Here is a 10,698-nt window from a genome sequence, read left to right on the forward strand (position 1 = left end):
CTGAGGTCATATGAGCAGGAGAGCTGACCTGGTCCCTCATCTGCTGCAGCACTCAGTACAGTGGCCCCTACATCGCACGTGGGTAATTCATTAGAGCTGGCATTGAAAGGCGGATGTGTTGGAGACTGACCCTCAAGACATGAAAGCAGAACTGGCCCTGCCCATTGCTCATCTATGCAAGGGGTGAACTAGCCAGCAAAATGATGAAGATTTCACCCTGGTGGTGAAGAAGGGGAAGCTGGTGGGCTGACCAACAAACCCACTACTCAGACCCAGAACCAGGGATATATGTTGATTTCTCCAATATTCACCCCATCAGAGCTCTACTGGAACATGGTATGTGTGTGTATGTGTGTGTGTGTGTGTGTGTGTGTGTGTGTGTGTGTGTGTGTGTGTGTATGCACACACACCCTGAGGACCCAGGGATGCAGGATCTCCATGACATCATGACATAGGTCAGCAAACAGGATGTTCAGGAAGAGGCCCACTAATGGCTCAGAATTGACCATTGACAGGGTAGCAGAGACTGGGGCCTCAGATCAGACCAATGACTCTTTGTGATGAATGTCTGCAACATAAAAATGTATGGATAAAAAAAAATTACTGCATGACTCATTGTATTAAACCACTACAGGTCCATGACCCGATTATTATTATTATTATTTCTTCCTTTCCTCCTCTTTTATCTCTTAAATTTTCTTTTGTTTTATTTGGGTTGGGGAATGAAGAGAGATGGGTGGGATTGGGAGGCATGATGTGAAAGACACCAAGAACAAACAAAAAGAAAGTTGAAAAGAAGAAATCAAGCTATGCTTATGTTTCTGTCAGTGGAGTAACAACTAAACCAAACTATAGTGATACTTTATTTGTATTGAAATGTGGTTTTATTTGTATGTCAATAAAGTTGCCTTGAAGTCAGAGCAAGCCAGAGCAGAAGCTGAGCAGTAGTGGGGCACACCTTTTATCCCAGCACTTGGGAGGCAGAGCTAGGTGGATCTCTGTGTGTTCAAGGACACAACCAGCATGGCAGACACATGCCTTTAATCTCAATACCAACCATAGAAGACCTGGAGGTCTGTACAAACAGGCAGTGACAAGGAGGTCATGTGGCTGGGTTTACAACCAATGAGAAAACAGAACAGAAAGTCTTTAAATAGACAGGACGCACAGAAGTAGGTCTCTTGAGGAGAGGAAAAACAGCAGAAGCAGTGAAGGGTAAGGTTTTCCACTCTTGCTCTGACCTCGTGGTTTTTAACTCTGCAATTGGTTCTGTGTTTCTTATTTAACAAGCCGGTTACATCTACACCAAACACAGTCTGCAAACACAGGAAGGTTAATGTTGTGAATTTTATAGTATCTAAATCACATTAATCTTAGCATTTAAGAAGATCTATGAATGATTGTCTTGATTATAAGAAGACCCAGTTACCTGTGGACAAGCTCATTCTCTGATTATCACAGATTGTACACAGAGGAAAAGGTGAAATGAGTCTGCATTCCTGATGAATTCAGCATAATACTGCATCAAGCTCTTGCCGAAATGCAGAATGTCTTCAACTCTGAGCTATTAAGAAATCTTACTCACTTAAGTTGTTTTTATCATCGTAATGGTAAAAAGAGAAACTCAGACAACACACAATGGGGTTTAGTTATGAAAATTAGGAAACAGAGTCATTGTGCCAACATGGATTATCTTGCATGCAGTGTCTTATATGTATTTAGCAAGGTAAGAATTACAAATACAGTTTAATTGTCATACACATACAATCTAAAAGTAGAGAGTTTTTGTAGATAGCGGAAGTGAAAAGGTGTTTCCCAGAAGCTGAAGTAAACTTTGGGAGGTGTTAAGGTAAATGATCCTAATTCAAGGTAGGAGCTGCGGGCACCTTTTCGGCCTGCAGTGTCTCAGATTCACTAAGGAACTGAGAACTTAATCTTCCAAAATGTCAAAAAGACCATCTTATGCCCTACCTCCCACCCCAACTCCTGCAACACAAATGCCCAGCACACCAAGGTTTGTGGGATACAATCCATACAGTCATCTCGCCTACAACAACTACAGGCTGGGAGGGAACCTGGGCACCAACAGCCGGGTCACGGCATCCTCTGCTATTACGATTCCAAAGCCTCCAAAGCCACCAGATAAGCCGCTGATGCCCTACATGAGGTACAGCAGAAAGGTCTGGGACCAAGTAAAGGCTTCCAACCCTGACCTAAAGTTGTGGGAGATTGGCAAGATTATTGGTGGCATGTGGCGAGATCTCACTGATGAAGAGAAACAAGAATATTTAAATGAATACGAAGCAGAAAAGATAGAGTACAATGAATCTATGAAGGCCTATCATAATTCCCCTGCATACCTTGCATATATTAATGCAAAAAGCCGAGCAGAGGCTGCATTAGAGGAAGAGAGTCGACAGAGACAGTCTCACATGGAGAAAGGAGAGCCTTACATGAGCATTCAGCCTACTGAGGGCCCAGACGATTATGATGATGGTTTTTCAATGAAGCACACAGCCACCGCCCATTTCCAGAGAAACCACTGCCTCATCAGTGAGATCCTCAGTGAGAGCGTGGTACCTGATGTGCGGTCGGTTGTCACAACAGCTAGAATGCAGGTCCTCAAGCGACAGGTCCAGTCTTTAATGGTTCACCAGCGAAAACTAGAAGTGGAACTTCTTCAGATAGAGGAACGACACCAGGAGAAGAAGAGGAAGTTCCTGGAAAGTACGGATTCCTTTAACAATGAACGGAAAAGGTTGTGCGGTCTGAAGGTGGAGGTAGACATGGAGAAAATTGCAGCTGAAATTGCACAGGCGGAGGAACAGGCCCGCAAAAGCCAGGAGGAGAGGGGAAGGAAGCAATGGAGCAAGCCAAGCGCAGTCAGGGCGGCAGGAAGAGCAAGGGGCAAACAAAGCGAGGAGAAGGACGAGGAGAACAGCCCCATAGAAACAGAGGAGACACACCTTGAAGAGACGACAGAGAGCCAACAGAATGGTGAGGAAGGCACGTCTACTCCTGAGGACAAGGAGAGTGGGCAGGAGGGGGTGGACAGCCTGGAGGTGGAAGGGACCAGTGACAGTAACACTGGCTCACAGAGCAACAGTGCCACAGTGGAGGAGCTGCCCACAGACCCCACGCCAGACGACGAGAAGAAGGAATGAGTGTCGCCTTGTTTGTGTGTCGCAAACCTTTTTTAATTAAAAAAATAAAAGGAGGTTTTTTTGGTTTTCATGGTGTTGTGTGGTCTGTGTATTAATTATTTCCTTTTCCATTAATACCACCATAGTGTTTTCAACCATCAACATCGTAGCCCAATGACAGGCACATACCTTTCTTAGCTTTTTGGAAATGGCTCTTTCCTTTGGATACTGTTGGTAGCTCTCAACTTCTGAAGCCTCAGAACTGAGATTAATCGAGAAGACACCCAGCTCTTTTCAAGAATTACCTTCGATGCTGCAGAATCTACTCTTACAAATGCCTTCCTTCATCTCACTTGGGTGCTCTCCAAAGCCATAGCTTTAAACCTTCCCAGCCCTGTCTTGTGTACTTGTATAGAGGACCTTTTGGAAAACATCCTGTGAGAATGTTTGTTCACTTACCCTCTTTTGTTTCTAATGTCAGATACCAGGAGTTCTCTTACAGGATAGACTGTAGCCTGAAACTAACTACACATAGATTGGACTGGTGCAGAGATGTCTCCATGGTGGGATAGTTGCTAGTGTGAATAGTCCTTAAAGTGAGCACAGTGCGTGTACATTATAATGATTTCATTCTAGGTAATATGGGATGTGTTCTGGGAAATTCATCCTTACTGTACAAGGGAAAGAAATACTTTTTTACCAGGTTGGTTTTCCAAAGATATGAAAGATAAGAAATGGAATATTCTTTTGGTTTTTTTTGAGACAGGGTTTCTCTTTGTTTATTTGGCTGTCCTGGAACTCACTCTGTAGACCAGGCTGGCCTTGAACTCAAAGATCTGCCTGCCTCTGCCTCCAGAGTGCTGGAATTAAAGTCCTGTGCCACCACACCCAGTGGAATGGAATATTCTTATAATGGACTACAAACTTCAAAATGATTAGCTCATTCCAAAAGAAAAACAGAAATGACGTTTATCCACTTGAACATGTTTTGCAGTAATGAAAACCCTAAGGCTTGAGATTCCATAGATCAGAGCCTACCTTTTTGATAAGCCCTTAGTAGACTTAGAGACCAGAAACAAAATAGTTGTTTGTGGTGTATGCTTCCTAAAACCTAGAATAGATTTTTACTGAATAGTGGTATATATGCTGGCATATGTTTCTTAAAGATCCAAACATAATAAAGAAATGAAGACAAAAAAAAAAGATATGTCATACAGTATACTAAGGGTAAAAATGATATCTCATGACATTGAGAAATGCTTAGAGAATAGATGCTTGATATTCAATATATGATCTACAGTTAACAACATAGTGCAATTTGAACAGAACTGAGTGTATGTTATTTTCAACAACGTAAGTGATAATGATACAAGGTAAAAAATAGCCAAATGTAGTTACTTTAATTATTTATATTGTACAAGGGAAACATATGAAATTTAATTTTTAAGTACAAATTAAACCAGAAAGTGATGGATTATAGTTAAAAAAATAACTAGTATAATATCTAATTATAACTTATGTTTTATATATAAATAATCATATTTTGATGAAACAAATTACCAGCAATGTTTCAATGATATTCACACCTTAAAATAAAATGGCAAGTCGATCAAGGGACCAGCAAGATGACTCGGTTTAAAGGTTTATGTTTAAGCCTGAAGACCTGAGTGTACTTCCTGGTGCCCAGTTGTGGGAAGAGGAGAACAAAGTCCTGTGAGTAGTCCTTTGACATCCCCACACATGTTCTGGTATGTGAACAACCATATAAACTACATAAATACATATAGAAATTTTAAAAACAGTTAAAATTGTTATACATATCAACTGTGGTTAAAAATTACTAGCCTTATAACATGTTTAACTAAAAGATACTGGATCTATTAGAACATTTTCAACAAAATAATTAAAAATATAATATTTGACATTAAAATATAAATTAAATAAATAAAAATGTGTTTTATTATTCTCATTTTCAACATTTATTTGTATTGACTACTGAAGTTCATTTTTTTCTAATTAAACAGCATGTAAATAAAAATGTATTATACTTTTAAAATAGCAAATATTATATTTGGAATATTTTTAAACAACAGTCTACTGCCCTTATGAGAACTAAAAATTTCTTATGAGTTGAAATATAAAATTTATTTCTATCTCACTAATACAGAATTGAGTATAAAATGTGTATATGAATGCTAAAAGAATTAAGAATACATAAATGCTAAATTTTGTTCTATCTTTCTCTTATGACAAATATATTATTGATATCAGGAGCTTTGGTTTGTGGATATCTGCATATGTGTACACATGTGTATATGTGTGTGGTTTATGTCTACACACATGTATATATGGTTTTGTGTGTGTGTGTGTGTGTGTGTGTGTGTGCATGTGGAAGAGGAGCTATTGAGTCTTCTTCACTACTGATTTTATCTCTTGAATTTCATCGTTTATTGATTGGCTAGGCTAGCTGAGCCAGGATTTCTCAGGATCTGCTTGTCTCTCCACACACCTCTACTCCCTAGTACTAGGGTAGCTGACATATGCCACTACATCAGGTCCTCCCTCACGTTGAATAGCAGGTACTTTGTTGAATAATCCATCTCCTCACACCAAGAAATATATAATTTCAAAGAAGTTCTTATTCCAAGATGAATTTACAAATAATGAGATAATTTTTATCAGATTTATCAAAAATGACAATGAAGTGAATGTAGATGAAATTCTGGACAGTCTTAGTAAATAAGAAACACAGAGCCAAATACAGAGGAAATAGCCAAATAGAACAGAGCAGTAGCCAGGACTAGCTTTAGTTTACCACCAGCAGCAGCTTCCCCAGAGCACTTCTTCCTGTGGGACTTGTGTTTTTGTTGCTTTCCTGTTCTGCCTTCTCATTGGCTCTAAGCCCAGCCACATGACTTTCTCATCACTGCCTACATATACAGACAGACCTCCATGTCTCTATGGTTGGTACTGGGATTAAAGGTTCATGTCATCATGTTTGACTGTGTTCTTGACCACACAGAGACTCTCTCTGCCATGTGATCAGATTAAGGGTTTGTGCTACCACCACCTGACTCTCTTTATGGATCTCTTTGACCTCTGATCTTCAGGCAACTCTATTTATTAACATAGAAACAAAATCACATTTCAACACAAATAAAATATTACCATAAGTGAACAAAAAATAATATTCCAAAATTTGAATATAAAATTCAGAATATTTTAAATTTAATTTTGCAATCTAGTTACAGTCGAATTTACTAGACAACAGGAGAAATTTCTTCAGTCAAAAAGTAGTGGCTTTAGTCTTTATGTCTCCTAAGAGAGAAGAAAGCCAGTTAATAAACTTATATTATCTTTATAAATATATAGAAACTTTCAATAAAGTATGTTCTCTTTAAAAGAAATACATGGAAAAAATCCAAAAACAGCAACAACAACAACAACAAAAAAAAACAGATTACAAATTTGTTTATTTTTAAAATGTCTGTTTTCTTCTTTTTTAAATTTATTCTTCTCTCATACAATGCACCCTGAATACAATCTTCTTCCCTCCCTCCACTCCTCCAATTTCTCTTCACTTCCTCTCTCCCCCAGATGCACTTCTCCTCTGTTTGCCTCCAAAAAAGAACAGGCCTCCATGGGATATCAACGAAACCTAGCATAGCAAGTTACAACACAACTAAACACAAGTGTTCATTTCATTGGAAGGCTGGATGAGGCAACCCAGTAGGCCAGTAGGTGGGAGAGGGTCCCAAGTGCAGACAGATGAGTCAGAGACACTCCCACCTCCACCGCTAAGAGTTCTACAAACAAACACCAAGCTAACAACCATAGCATATATGCAGAGGACCTGGAACAGACCCATGTGGCCCCCATAGTTGCTGGCTCTGCTCCCTATGAGCCCATACTAGCCCTACTTGGTTGATTCTGTGGGATATGATCTCCTGTGTTCTCAAACCCTCCCTTTTCTCCTTTGGGTTCTCAAGATCTCAATAGAGATCTCCAATTTGCTCTCTCTTTCAGGCTAATGTTTGCCTGTGGGTCTCTGCATCTACTTACAACAGAGGAAGCCTCTGATGCTAATTAGGCTAGGCGCTGATATATAAGTATAGCAGAATATAGTTAGGGATCCTTTCACTGATTTTTTTTTTTTTCTTTCTAGCATAGGCCACTGGGCTATCCAGTGTCCAGTGCCTAGTAAACCAGGCAGTGTCTGGCATGGGCTCCCTCTCCTTCAGTTGACTCCAAATGAGTCATTGGTTGGCCACTCCCACAAATCTTTGTCTTCTTAAGAGTGAGAGAAAGAAGTGGAGCTGGAAAGCTGTTGAATTGGGGAGGATCCAGGAGGAGATGAGGAAGAGGAAACCGTGATCAGAATATATTGTGTGAAAAAAAAATTAAACTTATAAAAATAAAACAATGGAAATATAAATATTGAGGGGGAATAAACTAGAGTGTGTGATACAGCAGAGAACAAAGCTAGCGTGCTTGAGAAAGCAACGCATTTTTTCTTTCAACCATCCACACATGAAACAACAAACAGTTCAGCTACTCTATTACCTAACAAGAACAACTAAATAGGAAGAGCTGTGGTGCCATGGGTGTGCCTGGGGATGAAAAGTGTGGCGTGTCCGGAGTTCACTGCCATTACCCACCTAAGTAATGAGCACGTGCGGAGAGAAAAGACTGTGGGAGTTCAAGGAATCCCCAGGGAAAGGGTGAAGAAAGAATAGACATGGATGACCATCTCTTGAAACTTTCTCTTTAACAAAAAGGAATTTTGTAAGAAAATTCTGTACTGAAGAGATACTGTGTGTGTCCTTAAGCTTAACATTTCAGCACTGAAAGCTGAATAAGTGGGTGGGTGGGGGGGACCCTCATGGTAACTGAAAATAAAATCATTAAATTTTGACTCAAAGTCAGCAGTAGAAAGCAGTTTTAAATTCAAGAAACAATTACAGATGAACTTGCACTTGGCTTAAGATTATACTTAAATACATTGATAATCCCATAATTATATATAGTGTATCTAGGTTTTAGCTAAGCAAACTGAGATACACTAGATGCCTTTTCTTTGCAATGAAAAGTATTTTTTGAATATTAAAAGACTAAGTAAAAGGAGAAGGCACGTTATAAGGATTAAATATCCGTGACTCACTGAAATACATCCTTGTCATCATAGTGTGCAACTGTATGTCAGTGTGTGGAAAGTGAGCTACAGAGACTCAGCATGGCCACTCACACAGGGAGTCGCAGCCCTGGGGAGGAAGAAGCCAAGAAGATCTTGAGATCAAGGAAAGTCAGAGCAATATAGTGAGAATCTGCCTCAGAACTTCCAACAAATAAATAAATAAAACAAAGAATAAAGATTGTATGATTACTTCTACAGATAGAAACCATTTAGACAAATTAATAAGCTTTAATAATGGAAAACTGAGACAAACTAGGATTATAGAGAAATCATTTGGATATAGAAACTTAGGTGAGAAGCTACTATCACTCAATGATGAAAGCATGAAGGCTTACCAATTCTATTTCACGGCACCAAAGTTCTATCCAGTACATTACAAAAGAAAAAAAATGAAGTAAAACAGGATATCAAATCAGTTGTCTGGAAAATGATCTTAATCTAGATAAGCCTGAATTACAAACAGAATATTATTAGAACTATAAATTAAATAAAGTTACAGGATCAAAATCCTAATATATGAAATAAATTTAATTCTAAATAGCATAATATCAAAAATAAATTAAAAATAACACTTACAACAGAATAAAAAAATAAATAGGAGTTAGATTAAGAATATATTTCCTGAAATTTTTTGATGAAAAACAAAGGAAAAGACAAGATGAAGAATAAATTAAATTAAGCAATTAAAAGTATTTTACACTGGAACTTAACAGTTGAAAAACAAAGAAAAGAAAAAATTCAAAGATATTCACAGTGGTGGGCTGGAAGACTTACAACTGCTAGATGTCCACACTGCCAAGGACTACATCCATATTCAGTGCAAATCCTACTTAAATGGATTTTATGGAAATAGAACTAAAAAACCACATAAAATTCACATGTAAGCACAACAGACCTCAACATCCAAAACAATTTTAAGAATGATAAACAAAATTGGGACTGTCACAATTCTTCATTTCAAAATATATCCCCAAACTACTAGAACAGCCTGAACTTGGCATACAGAACAACATATATGCCACTGAGACAGAAGAGAGTTCTCAGAAATCAAGCCATGAATATATAATCAACTGCAACCAGGTAAGACTGCCAAGGATGCACAGTGAGGAGTGGATTGTCAAATGGTGTTGAGGAAGCGCAGTGTGAACATATAAAACAGGCACACTCAACCATTGTCTTTTGCTGTGCTTTAATTCAACTGAAACTGAAGACTAAAACAGAAGTCCCATACCTGAAAATCCCCTAAAAAGAATCATAAAATCCTTTATGGCATTGGCCTTGGAAATGATTTCTTGGGTATGACACAAAACTCACAGGAAACAAAAACAAAAATAAATGAGAATATATCATAGATTGTTTACAGCAAAGGTAGCAAATAAAGCATGTGAAGTAAGAAAAATGTTTGTAGATTCTCCTCTTCTGTGGTGTTAAATTCTTATAAATGTATATTGTTATGTATATTCTATCATTTGATTTTTATTGTTACTAATGATAATATAAAGTAAAAAATAGTGGGGAAATTGGAATTATTTTTTCTTCAACAAATCATGCAAATGGAACACAGATTCAAAGAAGTGTTTTTACAGTTAATAATACTGAATTTTTAATTATGTTTCCCATTTGATGATTACTAGAATGTGAAAGACTATTCTTGAAATAGAAAGCATTCAATATTTTTGTAAACATAGTTAAATTTTTAAATTAAAATATAGTTCCATCATTTCCCTCTCTCCTTTCCTTCCTCCAACCTTCCCACACATCCTATGCTTTGGCGTCTTTTTCTTTAATAGTTGCTACACGTGAGTATATAAACACACATGCACATAAATACACATGTATATGTATGTGTATATATTCCTAAATATATAAATACAACACATTCAGTCTGTATACTATTACTTGTATGTGTTTGATTTCAGATATGACCACTCACTCAGTTTTAGATAGCCATTTAGGAATTCTTCCCTGGGCAAGACTACTTCTACTCTGAGTATTCTGTAGTTGTTTGTAGCTCTTGGTGTACTGATGAAATTCCATGACCTATCCTCCATCTCATGTGGGCATCTTTGTTTGGGTCATCCTTGTCCAGGTCTTGTTTAGGCCATCATATTTGTAAGACATTGTGACTGTAGCCTTTCTGGATTTTCTGGGATATGAAATCTCACAGCAAACTTCTAATTCCTCCGGCTGTTATCGTCTCTTGACCTCCTTTTCCACTATGATGATTTCTGAACATGTGTTTGGAGGTTGTTTTGTAGATGTATAAATATGCACTGGGAATTAGTGTCATCTCTCTACATTTTGATTTGTTACAGTTTTCTGTAATTGTCTCGATTCCTTTGCAAGGAGATGATTCTTTGA

General features: G+C 38.0%; 1 protein-coding gene across 1 annotated transcript; it reads left to right on the forward strand.

The window, feature by feature from the left end:
• Positions 1 to 1,921: 1,921 nt before the first annotated feature.
• Positions 1,922 to 3,164, forward strand: LOC118591386 (SWI/SNF-related matrix-associated actin-dependent regulator of chromatin subfamily E member 1-like). The gene has a single exon (XM_036199624.1). It carries the CDS (start codon positions 1,944 to 1,946, stop codon positions 3,162 to 3,164), a length of 1,221 nt encoding a protein of 406 aa, XP_036055517.1. The 5' UTR covers positions 1,922 to 1,943.
• The last annotated feature ends 7,534 nt before the right edge of the window (positions 3,165 to 10,698 follow it).

Source organism: Onychomys torridus, chromosome 9, assembly GCF_903995425.1.
Source record: "Onychomys torridus chromosome 9, mOncTor1.1, whole genome shotgun sequence".
Taxonomy (NCBI): Eukaryota; Metazoa; Chordata; class Mammalia; order Rodentia; family Cricetidae; genus Onychomys; species Onychomys torridus.

Excerpts from the sequence above, each read along its gene's own strand:
- LOC118591386 (XM_036199624.1), top strand. The coding sequence starts at position 1,944 with ATGTCAAAAAGACCATCTTATGCCCTACCTCCCACCCCAACTCCTGCA.